This window comes from Corythoichthys intestinalis, chromosome 22 (genome assembly GCF_030265065.1).
Source record: "Corythoichthys intestinalis isolate RoL2023-P3 chromosome 22, ASM3026506v1, whole genome shotgun sequence".
NCBI lineage: Eukaryota > Metazoa > Chordata > Actinopteri > Syngnathiformes > Syngnathidae > Corythoichthys > Corythoichthys intestinalis.
The window spans coordinates 26758283-26773200 of NC_080416.1; the positions used below are offsets into that span (position 1 = coordinate 26758283).

General features: G+C 39.0%; 1 protein-coding gene across 2 annotated transcripts in view; it reads left to right on the forward strand.

Moving 5' to 3' along the window:
• rnf19b (ring finger protein 19B) overlaps positions 1-14918 on the forward strand; it is a 61468-nt gene that overhangs the window by 31314 nt on the left and 15236 nt on the right. For both annotated transcript variants that reach the window (XM_057827625.1, XM_057827624.1), the window contains one exon: positions 14214-14413. In XM_057827625.1, the coding sequence (XP_057683608.1) occupies positions 14214-14413 (200 nt within the window). The remainder of the gene's footprint in view (positions 1-14213; positions 14414-14918) is intronic.

Below are 14918 nucleotides of genomic sequence, written 5' to 3' on the forward strand. Positions count from 1 at the left end.
TCAAACCAACCAACACCTGACACGAAAAAAAAAATAAAACACTTGGAAAAAATGGACATGTATATACCGTTTCATTGCAAATCAGTATTATGGTGATCATACTAAATATTCTTTTTTTCTGTGCACATATGAGGTAAATATCGCTGCCATGAAGCCTCCTTATAGTGACAGTTCTTTGCCCCCTTCATTGCCGTCACGCGACCGCAGCTCAGCTTTTGCTTGCCTCGTAGCTACCCGTGTTTTAAATTACTGTAAATTTGATAGTATGTCGTAATAGGTAGTCGCGAGTCTGTTGAGAAAATTAGTACACTAAACCATGCTCGCTAGATTTGTGTGGTGTTTTTGTCTTTTTGAGCTGCATTTGATAGGCTCCACGTTAACAAATATGTGACAAAGTCTTTTCCTTTCATTTTTTGATTCGTTCACCGCATAGTCATTACTGGAAAGTCAAGTTAGCAGCAAGCTAGGTCAGGAACCGGAGGACCGAGTCACTGAACGGGAAGTGACAAAACTCAGTCTTGCCCCCCTGCCTGCACGCTGGCTGCTCATTGGCCACACGTGGAAGTGAGTGACATACGCCCTGATTCTGTTTCCGGTCCCTCCCCTGCCCGCGATGAGGCTGGCGTCTGATTGGTCGTGTGCGATGTCAGAAGACGCTGCCGCTTGCTCAACGCCCTCCCACGCAGTGAACAAGCACCAACTTCATAGAACGAATCAGTGCAGATGGTGATTAGTTCGGTCTCGTTCACCCAAACAATTCGTTCAAAAAGAACGAATCGTTCGCGACCGATACAACACTATTTCTTGTTCACAAATCTACTCAAGTAAAAGTAAAAAGTATGGCTTCGTAAAGCTACTGTTAGTAGTACTTTTATCTCCAAAAGTACTCAAGTAAACGTAACGGAGTAAATCTAACGCGTTTCTACCCACCTCTGGACATATCTAGGTCTGGCCACCTGGACATATTTTCCTAGTGGTTTGATTTACAGCAGCCAATAAAGCATGTTTATACTGAAAACATGCAACTACTGGATCGGAATCGATCTAATGACCAAATCCAATACTGTCCGATACTCCAAAAATTTCCGTATCGTTTGCTAATACCGATACAGAGTATTGGATCAGGACATCACTAATTGTAAATTATTATTCTCAATAGCAGAGAGCTAGATTGCATACAGAGGGAAAAAGAGAACAAGGCAGCGCGAATAAAAGTTGAAGACAGAATTTTTAGTGCTCTGAAATACAAAATTGCTGGCCATTTTATAGCTTAACCATTGTGTTTCGCACTTTTCACTTGACTGTCGCTGCAGTGAGTACATTGCACATTTGACTCTAGTCTCTAGTCTTCACTAATGGGCATGGAAATGGGTGATGGACAGACATGTCTATAATAACCGGCGGTATAACAAATAAATCAAAAGACAAAAGGCCAATGTCAGCCATTTTTGTATGAAGCAGCAATTCTAGGTGAATTCCAGTGTTTTGACAAACTCCTACTAGGGAATTGAAAGCAGTTAAAACAGGCAATGCCAAATACTTGTGAGTGTGTGTCATGTTATATCATCATTGAATGCACAAAAAAGACTGAAGGAAACACAGCCAAAGTTGAATGCTTGGTTGAATGTGGAGAGATTGTGAAATAGACAAAATGTTAGGCGTGGGCGTCAGTACAGTATAATGAATACTATGTAAACAGGGTTTATGCGGGTCATTAAATAACATTAAAAGTCATCAAATGGATTTTGTCAAAATTCAGGCTATAAAAAGCATTAAACTAAATGTTTAAGACATAACAAATTATGTAAAGTTGACGGATAAAAAAAACTTTTGTTTACATCATTTATTAGTAGAGTGGAAAATTAATCGACTGTCTAAACTACCTTTTTATTAATAAGGCTGCAACAATTAATCGATTAAAATCGATTAATAAATTAGTTGCCAACGAATTTGATAATCAATACAGTTGTAGACTACAGTTAAGTCAGGAAGCTGTTATAAAATAATTTTGAGCATCCATTTTATCTTCATTGTTGTTACTACATGCCTAAAACAACTTCAAGGTAAACTGTGAAGGTAATTAAAAAAAGTGACATTTATCCGATTAATCAATTAATCGTTTAATTAATCGCCCGATTAATGGATTATGAAAATAATAGTTGGTTGCAGCTCTATTTATTGGAGCTGTGTGATATTGTCGGGTAGCCGGTTTAAGAGAACATAAGACACATTGTTATCGGATAAGAGAGCCAATACTGTCGGCTACCCGATATCTGCTGATAAACACATTTTAAAATGATATCTGATTATATCGACATTGGTTTTTCATGATCGGTTTTGGGCAAATATGCATGTTTCCTTCAAAATGAATGTAGAAGACTTCTGTCTTCTGCCTTTGTACAAGGGCTGGTCACAGCTTACCGCAGCAGTTATGCTTATTGACCATTAGGTGTCTCCAAACTAAGATGCATGGTATTTGTTATGTGAGCATACAATTTGCATTCATAGTAGAAAAATTAAATGAACAATAAATGATTAAAAATAATGAATTATAGGCTCATTACATACACTGCTGGCCAAAAGTATTGGCACCCCTGCAATTCTGTTAGATAATGCTCAATTTCTTCCAGAAAATGATTGCAATTACAAATGCTTTGGTAGTAGGTAGTTTGCTTGCAATGAGAATGAAAAAAAAATTAAATCATTATACTTTTACACAAAACTCCAAAAATGGGCCAGACAAAAGTATTGGCAGTGTGTTTTGGGTCACTGTCCTGCTGGAAGACCCATGATCCCTGAGGGAGACTCAGCTTTTGCACACAGGGCCCTACATTATGCTACAAAATTTGTTGGTAGTCTTCAGACTTCATAATGCCATGCACACGGTCAAGCAGTCCAGTGCCAGAGGCAGCAAAGCAACCCCAAAACATTAGGGAACCTCTGCCATGTTTGACTGTGGGGACCGTGTTCTTTTCTTGGAAGGCCTCGTTTTTTTTCCCTGTAAACTGTATGTTGATGCCTTTTCCCAAAAAGCTCTACTTTTGTCTCATCTGACCAGAGAGCATTCTTCCAAAAGGTTTTTGGCTTTCTCAGGTAAGTTTTGGTAAACTCCAGCCTGGCTTCTTTATGTCTCTGGGTAAGAAGTGGGCTTTTCCTGGGTATCCTACCATAGAGTCCCTTTTCATGCAGACGCCGACGGATAGTATGGGTTGACACTGTTGTAACCTCGGACTGCAGGACAGCTTGAACCTGTTTGAATGTTAGTGGAGGTTCTTTATCCACCATCAGCACAATCTTTCATTGAAATCTCTCGTCATTTTTTTTCTCATCAACATCTAGGGAGGTTAGCCACAGTGCCATAGGCTTTACACTTATTGATGACACTGCGCAAGGTAGACACAGGGCTTGAGATTGTCCTGCTTCCTCACAAGTTTGCTTCTCAAGTCCTCAGACAGCTCTTGGGTCGTCTTTCTTTTCTCCATGCTCAATGTGGTACACACAAGGACACAGGACAGAGGTTGAGTCAACTTTAATCCATTTTAACTGGCTGCAAGTGTGATTTAGATATCGCCACCACCTGTTATGTGCCACAGGTAAGTAACAGGTGCTGTTAATTACACAAATTAGAGAAGCATCACATGATTTTTCAAAGGCCAATACTTTTGTCCGGCCCATTTTTGGAGTTTTGTGTAAAATGATAGTGATTTATTTTTTTTCCCAATCTCTTTTGTGTTTTTTCATTGCAAGCAAAATAAATGAAGATATTAGTACCACAGCATTTTTAATTGCAATCATTTTCTGGGAGAAATTGAGCATTATCTGACAGAATTGCAGGGGTGCCAGTACTTTTGACCAGCAGTGTACCTCATTCACTGCACTGAAGCTGTGTGCCTTCGTTATTTTGAGCCAGAAGCACTGTGTAAGCCATATGTGATATGGCCTTATTGGCAATTTGCACTTGCACTTGATCAAAAAACAAACAAAAACAAAAAAACGATGTTTGCACTATTTTGATTTCACCAGTAAATATAGTGGTGCACTATGGGCACTTTTTGCATAACTTCAGTTGAAGTTGTCTTATTTTTAACAGAATGCTTTTTTGGAAAATCTTGAAGTTGTTACATTTATCATTATTAAAGTATCTAGTGGGGCATCACAAAAGAATTAGCCATAAAATGTGAAGTCCACGTCTGTATCGGAATCAGTTTGATATCGGTATCGGATTTTGGGAGTTGGATAATATCGGCAATCAGTTAAAAAGTCATTATTAGACAACTCTACTTACAATTTTTGTGTGTGAAACTGTCAGCAGTTGGGCATTAAAATAGTTTAAAGTGGCATTGGAAAAGCATTAAATGAGACACGCCCTGGGAATTGAAAGCAGTCAAAACATGCAATGCCAAATACTTGTGAGTGTATGTCATGTTAAATTGTTACAGAATGCACCAAAAAGTCTGAAGGAAACACAGCCAAAGTTGAATTTTTGGTTGATGGCGAAGAGATAGTGAAATAGACAAAATGCAAAAGGAATTGGTGTCAGTACAGTATAATGTGCTGTATATAATGTATACTACAGTATAACATGGATCATTTACTGATCATTTTTGTTTGGGTTCTGGTTTTATTTTTTTGTTATGATTTTGGTCTGATTTTATTGTATGAGTGTACCAAACAAGTTGGTATTTGTCGTGCAAGTTTGTCAGACGTAAAGTCCCAATGTGCACACAGGAAGCCGAGGAAATGACAGCTCACTTTGTGGGTGTGAAATTCACATTGTTCCTCTGTCACCTTCCCCTTTCCACTGTAATCTGGAATCTAGACCATTTCGCATTGCGGTGTTGCTTCAGGTCTGCTGCCGGCAGCGTCAGCATGGCCTGGTCTGATAAGGACAGAGCTGGTAAAAGTGTTCACACTTTGTACTTAGGTAGACTGAGTAAAAAAAATGAAAAAGACTGACGCAGAAAGATGCAGTGGTGAGAAAGTGGAGGTGTAGTGGAAAGAGAAAGAGAAATGTTGGCTCTGAGTGAAGCCAAAAGCTGAGTGGATGCTTGTGTGCATGCATAACTCGAGCAGGGGTGGTCATTTTTTAAATGAGTTATTTATGTCATTGAATAGCTAGTTATGTGATTTTTTTTTTGTAAATGGGATAGAAACGTCATTGCACAATACATGTTTTAAATTATTTGTCGGATTAAACACATGAAATTCAAGTCAAGTTTACTTCTTAATCAGAAAAAAAGAAGAGGCAGTAAAACAGGCCAAAATCCAGATGGCTGAGAGATTGAATGCATTTAACACCAGAAAATGAGTATTACATTTTTATTACTTTATGAATTTAATTATCAGTTATTAAAAAATGTGTATTTGTTACTTGATCAGAGAAAGTACTGTCATTTTCGGATTATAAAGTGCGCCTGACTATAAGCCGCACCCACCAAATTTGCTAATAAAACAGCATTTGTTCATATATAAGACACAGTGGGAACAGTATTCAAAGCAAAAGACATGCAGCTCACCAGCCTGCAAAAATTGACATATTAGCCGCACTGGACTATAAGCCGCAGTGTCCAAAGCGGAGGAAAAAGTATCGACTTATCGCCCAAAAATATGTCTTTCCTTTTTTTTCCCCCCCACCATGTACTCTAATGACCTGGCCTAGTTCTAAAAATCAGACGTGGCCCTGAAGCACAAAAGTACTACAGCGGGAGTAAAGGTTACGTACATACACACGGACGCAATCCTTTTGCTGATAAACACCTCAAATCAAGGCTCGTGTGCGTGCGTGCGTCAACAGTATCACGGCAAGCCCGCCTGCTGACCTCAATACTCGGAGAGATGATGCCACGTCTGACGCCAACGCTGACTCACCACCTCACCAAACCATTCGCGCTGTTGACTAATTCCAAGGCAGCGCAGAAACATCAGCTGCAGCGAGCCAGTGACAAAACACACAGGCAACAGGTGGCACCGATCTCCGTCACCAAAGCCATCGTAGGCGGGAATCCCGTGTTTGGGCATGTGTTGACTGCACTGTTTTTCGGTTAGTTTTAGCTGTTATGGTTCACTGGACCTACCAGTATATGCTACCTAGCTGTAAGTAGTGTTACAAGCTCTGTACTACAACCCAAGTACCGTATATTTCGGACTATAAGTTGCACCAGAGTACCACTGTACTCTGCCTCTACCTCTACCTACCTCTACTTACGAAATTAATTGGTTCTAGAAGTAGTTTCATAAACTGAAAATTCCGTAAATAGAGACACGTTTCCCATGTAAATGCCCAAATCCATTCCAAGCCCATCAAAATTCAGACATAAATCTTTTATAAAGCATAAAAACGGATTAAAACATGTAACAAATATATGTTACCATTATATTATTGCGCAATAAACATCAAATGAGAGTTGTGCATAATGTAAAAAACAAAGAATAAAAGTTAATACAATTGCGTAAAGCTGTCGGAACTAACACTCCGGTTCTCCCGGAACGGTTCGAATTTTTTCATTTCGATTCCAAGTTTCGATGCCCTGACCGCCGACCAGAAGAAATAACTGCCGAACACCACAAAGGTCAAACCAAATGAAGATTAGCTCTGTTATGAGCAAATCAAATGAAGTGGATACTTTAGCTTAGCACAGAAACTTGTTGCTTCGGTTCACCTACATGACAACAAAGTGGTGAAATGATATCGGACCCTCCGTTAAAACGTGCAAACTTACAGATTTTGTTTTATCTAGGGTTCCCAATGATTTGCAGTGCAGAGGAGATGTGTAGTGTCTGTACACCTCCACCAGATTTTTTTTTCCAACTAAAGTAATAAGTTCTTTGTGCCTGCTGCTTCTAGTAAGTCATCACTAGGGCAAGCCAAGCGCACATAGCAAAACCAAAGAAAAACTGTAGAGTCCGGAGTTACAATAGTGACATCTTGTGGACGGATGAACAATAATATCAGTTTGGAAAGAAATCAAACTTAAAAAGTTGTCAACTTAAGACCAGGGGACGGAACACTCACAGCCCTAAACTGATGTGTAGAAATACCACCTAAAACAAAAATACAATAAATGCCTGCAGCATAGGACACTCTAAAACATAGGCAAAAGAATATGTGTAAATGTTTTTTCTGTGAGCTTTTGAAAAATAAACATCTGGGTGAACGTGAATTCCTGTGGAAAGAAAGTTCAAAGACTGATATTTATATACAGGTTAAAAATAGCCCTGTGGGAAATTCATAGCAAAGTTAATTGAACGTTCATAAAATTAAAAAAAAAAAAAAAAAAAAATCGAGAAGTTAAGAAATTAATATAAACTATGCAACTTTTTTACCCTGCCTATTAAAAGAATAGTAATCGAGAATCGTTTGGAACTGGAATCGAAACGTGGAATCGGAATCGTAACCGGAACCGTTTAAATTCAAACGATGCCAAACCCACCAAAATTCAGATATAATCTTTTATAAAGCATAAAAACACATTAAAACATTTAACAAATACATGTTACCATTAGATTAGTGCACAAAAAACATCAAATGAGAGTTGTACATTATGTAAAAAACAAAGAATAAAGAATAAAAGTTAATACACTCATGTAAAGCTGTCGGAAGACCTCATGATGAATGAGGAGATACAGACATGCACATACAGGTCCGTCTACGCCAATTGCATGCTAGGAAGATGCTAGGCAAAAGCCAATGGCAGAGCAGCTAGTGTGAAAATAACATGTGACATGAAATAATAATGTGTTAATAATTTCACACACAAATCGTTTCAGAGGATAAGTCGGCTAAACTATGAAAAACGCTGTGACTTATAGTCATGAGGCACTGACATGACCTCATGCTGCTGTTGTTGAATCTTTGTTTTACATATGTCCAAAACTGTGTCAATGTTTACACTTGGTACTGATGGGTATTTATTTTATGGGTTTTGCATTTTACCAACTTAGCTGCATGAGCTGTATGGATGCTCCAAACAAAGTTTCGTTGTGCTTTTTGTAACAATGACAATAAATATTCTGAATCTGAATCTATTGTCCAAAAAATACGATAACCAATAAGATGGGAAGAGGGAGGATAGGCCAGATTAGGGTGTAAAAGGTAAGGGTGAGTCTGCAAGCAGTGCATTATGTGTAGTGGGAAATTCACCTGCAAACATTAATGAGTGGACATCCTGATTTTTATGCTGTTATTGTTAATACTGACAACATCTGTTATAGAGTAAAACTTTGAGTAGTCAAGTAAAATACTGCCCTGCGGGCCTCAATTGGACTCCGGGCCACAGGTTTGAGACACTTGTATAGGAGTAGAAATTAGGATCTGTTGACAGCCAAGATTGCTTAATTTAATCAAGAAATTAATTTATAATTAACACAGGCCAGGTGTATGCATAGTTTTCACAGAGTATGTGTTGTGGTAGTTGGTAGAATACATAAATGTCATAATTTCTTTTTTATAATTTTTTAACTGACATTAGACATCCAATGCATTTTGACTGGGAGAGGCTGGCAGCGAATGATGATCGAAATGGACTTGACTAGGGCTGCAGCTATCGATTATTTAAGTAATCGATTAATCTATCAATTAGTTAGTTCGAATAATCGAGTAATTGGATTAAGAACATTTTATGCGTTGCAGAATCCATTTTAGGAGATGTAAATCAAAGGCCTGCTAAGATAATAATGCTAATACAAGTTTTTTCCAACCATGCAGACTTGCACTTTCATTTCACAAGAGCAATAAATGCATTTAGCAATAAACTAAAATACCTGCGCTTGAAAAATAATTAATGGGGATCGAAGTACAACAAAAGAGCAAATGGCTAACTTGCATAGCAAAAGTCTGCTAGCTTAAATGCTATAAAATGCAAACTTTTTTTTAAACAATGCTCATAACAAAGCGTCTATACACATATTCCCCCCAAAAACTGCTAAATATACCTCTGAATTAAATTACCAATGCACGAACAATCATAATAACTCAAACAAAAAGTTACAACTAGGATTGTTCCGATCATATTTTTTTGCTCCCGATCCGATCCCGATCATTTTAGTTTGAGTATCTGCGGATCCCGATATTTCCCGATCCGATTGCTTTTTTTTTTTTTGCTCCCGATTCAATTCCAATCATTCCCGATAAGTTTTCCCGATCATATACATTTTGGCAATGCATTAAGAAAAAAATGAATAAAACTCAGACGAATATATACATTCAACATACAGTACATAAGTACTGTATTTGTTTATTATGACAATAAATCCTCGAGATGGCATTTACATTATTAACATTCTTTCTGTGAGAGGGATCCACGGATAGAAAGACTTGTAATTCTTAAAGGATAAATGTGACTTTGTATATTGTGACTAAATATTGCCATCTAGTGTATTTGTTGAGCTTTCAGTAAATGATACTGCAGCCATTCAACCCAAATGCATGATGGGAAGTGCATCCATGACTGTGCGTAGGGGCACCAATTGATATATCTTCTCTGCGTTGGGAAAGAACATAGGGTGTTAAGAAAATGATCAACTACTACCTTTCTTCCCCACATTGCCTCCCACGTTAATTTTGTAAAGCTGTATGTAAGGCTTTAGCCAAATAAAAAAAGGCTCCAAAGGCTGTCAAAATTCTCTCTACTCATTATACGCTCCATTTAGCTCTATATATTGGTAAAACGGCGCCTTTATAAATTGAACGTGACAATGCGTGAGTGGGTCGTGCAGCGCATGCGTTAAAAACGTGATTAATTAAGAAAAAATAATTACCGACGTTAACGCAGTAAATTTGATAGACCTACTTTAAGCCAAAACTACTCTGGATGAGTGTAAGACATTTTGTCGGTAACGTTATATACAATTAGAAAATTATTTAAATTTAAAAAAATATATATATATATATATATATAAAAAAAAGGCATGTCCGATATTTTTTTGCTGATTCCGATACTTTGAAAATGACGTGATTGGATGCCGATCGATCGGGACATCTTTAATTACAACCTTATTTTGGTCTTAACAGGGAGCAGCTGGATCAAGCCATGATTGATGAGTTATGTCATATTCACTGTTGCCACTAGAGAGCGGTGTATCCACCCAAATCAATAAAACTAAATGCAAACACTTTCAAAACAAAGCATTACAACTAGGAGTGGGAACCTCTTGGTACCTCACGATACGATACGATTTGCGATACAAAGCTCGCGATAGCAATGATCTGTCAATGATTTTCGATACATTGGTCAGGAAATCATTCTAGGATATTCTAACGAAAAACTAATAAACAGAAAAACTAGCTTCTGCTGTGAATTGTAATGAGTTTATCAATAGTAAACGTCCAATCCATTTGAAGTGGGAGGGATGGCACCCTCCCAGTTAAACGGATTGAACGTCTATGGCTGTCAGTGGCAGCCAATGCGAGGCAATGAGTAATTTTGGGCCATTTAAGGTCATTTACCTGTTGATTTTCAGTTACTTCCTGTTGATTTTGGGGTATTTTATGGGTCACTTGCAGTTTATCTTGCGTTACAGAACAGTGACCTGGGAATCACCCAAATGAATAGGCAGTGACTCAAACTCAACAAGAAATGACCTCTAAATGCCCTAAAATGAACAGCAAGTGACCAGTAAATACCCCGAAAATCGGACCGAATGACTGTGAATACTCTGGTTTTGAATGAACGAACGTTCCCAGTCTAAATGGATTGGGCGTTGAGCAGTCAATGGCAGCCTTTTTTTTTTTTTTTTTTTTTTTTTTTTAATTGACACTTTTTTAAAACGATATCTCGATTCTTGACAGGAGCATATCGACAACTTTTTGGGATACAAAGTATCACGATATATCACCATTTCGATATTTTGTCACACCCCTAATTACAACGCCACTCTGACTAAATGACACCCTGAAGCAGCAAAATTTGATTCGGAGCTTTTTTCTAATCGAATTACTTAGTTAATCGATTAATCGTTGCTGCACTAGATTGGATATCTATCACCGTCAATGGCAGCCAACGAGTCGAAGTTGACGGATGACACCTTTATCATGTGCTTCCCAGCGGAAAGAATGTTGTTTAATAAATTGGAAATTGTAAAATGAAAAACGGACATTAACAGGAAGTGGAAGGCAGGAAGTTTATCAAAGCTAGTACTATTTTAGCCAATTAAATGCAAGTATCCCAAATTGTCCGCCCTTCGGCATTAACACTTATTATCATATGCACTTGTGGTCAAGTCTATCAGTGTGTATGTGCATGATTGTAATTGACATCAAAAAATGGCTGTACTCGTAATTTTTTTTGCATACTTAAAAACCTGAAGCAAGTCTTTCAAATGAAGGTAACGCATACTAGGTGTTTTAGTCCTTTAATCCTGATTTAGACCGACCTCACGATACCCGGAAGGCAATGCCAAAAATGTTTTCTCAACCTTTGTAATATATATGACTGCTATTTGCAGGACTGGATTGCGTCAATATTTCCTGGCACGCTCTGATTTATAGACAGACATCTCTCCTTGTAATATTTTTGTGGTGTTGAAAATCGTAAAAGTCGTGGTGATAACAGCGCCTAAAAGACATCGCAGCGTAGGTGGAGGTAATAAGAGAATCTGGAACATTGTGCATGCTTACACACAAATCCTATTGGATGTTCTGTGCTGTAAATCCAGTGCGCGTCAGGGCGCGTGTGGACCGGCCTATCAAGCGAAAGCTTCCAGCCCTTTGCTGCGGCTGTCAGTTACCATGACGATTGTGGATGCGAAATAGAGGCGGCGTTGCCATGGGTGACGAGACTTGACGGAACGCATCGGCACACACCGACGGCGCTCGGTTGTTGTTTGTGTCTGTGTGCGATGATACTTGAGCTGTATCCCGGGGTGAAATCCATCTTGTTGGTGTGCAGGCTCAGCAGCATTCCCAAGCATGACAATAACTGCAGTACATGGCGCCTTTTATAAACCTCCTCCATGTGTCTGCTTCTATCACTGGTGTATTTGGAATATAGCCACACTTTTGTCTTTTTTTTTTCTTTTTAATACAGTAATCCCTCATTTATCACTGTTAATGGGGACAACAACTGACCGCGTGAAGTGAAAAACGGTGAAATACTGTCACGCCCACCCTCATTTTTGAAATGCATTTTTTTTTTTCGTACGTGCATATATCAATAAGTGTATATAAAACTACAGGTCAACTGATTTATGGACTTTTTTCCAACATCGGCAATTTAACAAAAAAAAAAAAATTCGACCAATTAACAAACAAAAAAATAAGCAGATAAAAAAGGATTTTGACCAGGCATCTGTGTGGGTAACTGTGGCCGCCACTAACTGACGGTAGATATCGGCATCGGCATTTGAAAATCTCCATATAAAACCCTATAAATGCATATGTTATCATTAGAACATTATAGTTTGTAACATTTAAATAAATTAATAATATAAATAACATACATAAAATAATGTATATGTATACTGTATATACAGTGGGGCAAATAAGTATTTAGTCAAGTTCTCCCACTTGAAAATATTAGAGAGGCCTGTAATTGTCAACATGGGGAAACCTCAACCATGAGAGAAAGAATGTGGGGAAAAAAAACAGAAAATCACATTGTCTGATTTTTCAAGAATTTATTTGCAAATCGTGGTGGAAAATAAGTATTTGGTATATACCAAAGGTTCATCTCAATACTTTGTTATGTACCCCTTCTTGGCAATAACGGAGGCCAAATGTTTTCTGTAACTTTTCACAAGCTTTTCACACACTGTTGCTGGTATTTTGGCCCATTGCTCCATGCAGATTTCCTCTAGAGCAGTGATGTTTTGGGGCTGTCGTTGGGCCACACGGACTTTCAACTCCCTCCACAGATTTTTTATGGGATTGAGATCTGGAGACTGGCTAGGCCACTCCAGGACCTTGAAATGCTTCTTACGAAGCCACTCCTTTGTTGCCCTGGCTGTGTGTTTTTGATCATTGTCATACTGAAAGACCCAGCCACGTCTCATCTTCAACGCCCTTGCTGATGGAAGGAGATTTTCACTCAAAATCTCTCGTTACTTGGCCCCATTCATTCTTTCCTTTACACAGATCAGTCGTCCTGGTCCGTTTGCAGAAAAACAACCCCAAAGCATGATGTTTCCACCCCCATGCTTCACAGTGGGTATGGTGTTCTTCGGATGCAATTCAGTATCCTTTCTCCTCCAAACACGAGAACCTGTGTTTCTACCAAGAAGTTGTATTTTGGTTTCATCTGACCATAACACATTCTCCCAGTCCTCTTCTGGATCATCCAAATGCTGTCTAGCGAACCGCAGACGGGCCTTCAGCTTGGGTGACACGTCTGGCAGTGCTGGATTTGAGTCCCTGGTGGCACATTGTGTTACTGATAGTAGCCTTTGTAACTGTGGTCCCAGCTCTCTGTAGGTCATTCACTAGGTCCCCTCGTGTGGTACTGGGATTTTTGCTCACCGTTCTTGTCATAATTTTGACGCCACAGGGTGAGATCTTGCATGGAGCCCCAGATCGAGGTAGATTATCAGTGGTCTTTTATGTCTTCCATTTTCTAATAATTGCTCCCACAGTTGATTTCTTTACACCAAGCGTTTTACCTATTGCAGAGTCACTCTTCCCAGCCTGGTGCAGGTCTACAACTTTGTCTCTGGTGTCCTTCGAGAGCTCTTTGGTGTTGGCCATAGTGGAGTTTGCCGTGTGACGGACTGAGATTGTGGACAGGTGTCTTTTATACCGATAATGAGTCAAAACAGGTGCCATTAATACAGGTAACGAGTGGAGCCTCGTTAGAAGAAGTTAGACCTCTTTGACAGCTAGAAATCTTGCTTGTTTGTAGGTGACCAAATACGTATTTTCCACTCTAATTTGGAAATAAATTCTTTAAAAATCAAACAATGTGATTTTCTGTTTTTTTTTTTTTTTTTCTTCCACATTTTGTCTCTCATGGTCGAGGTTTACCCATGTTGACAATTACAGGCCTCTCTAATCTTTTCAAGTAGGAGAAACTTGCACAATTGTTGGTTGACTAATTACTTATTTGCCCCACTGTATATGTTTTTTTAAATCCGCAATGCACTGAGGGCATGAAAGTTAGGCCCCAAAGTAGTGAACGATCGCTGTATACAACAAATTGTATTTGAACAGGGGGTGTGTAGACTTTTTGAAACCCCAGTCCCCCTCTACTTATTTGGACTTAGTGTCAGTCTCTTTCTCTCTCCAGGTTTGCCGTGATCGCCTCGGGTTGCGCCAGCTGTCCTCGGCTGGTGTGTCGGCGCGAGGGATGCGGCGCGGAGTTCTGCTACCACTGCAAACAGGCCTGGCACCCCAACCAGACCTGCGATTCCGCCCGGCAACAGCGGGCACAGTCGCTCCACACGCACAGCACCCACTCGCCAAGCTACACCCAGGAGCAGGGACCTGGTAAGGCCCACCCGCATGCATGCATTTGCGCTTTTTTAAACAGTAACTGTAGTAGCAGACTGTAGATGGGATTTTTTTTAAAACTAGTGGACCACTTCAACATAACGCAGATGCCGCTCTCTACTTTAGCTGTGGGTAAAGCAAAACCTTTCATAAACGTAATTGTGACTTATCACAAAAATGTCGTGATATCACTACATGAATACGTAAAATTTGTTTTCTGTATTTTTTTGTTCAGGATAACTCAAGAACGAAGAAAGGGATTATTATCAAATTTGCAGGGTACATTTGTAATTTGAGACAAAAGAGGTGATTTAATTTTGGGGTGATGGGGTACAAGGTCAGAGAGGTCAGAAAAGGAATTTCTGGATAGTTTATTTATATTGGGGGGGGGGAATTAACATTTGCAAAGTCATCAGGTATACTTTCCTCTCATTACCTCAGACCAAACAAAAATGCTCTTTTATGAATTCAAAACCGAAATAGCTCGCTAAACATGATATAA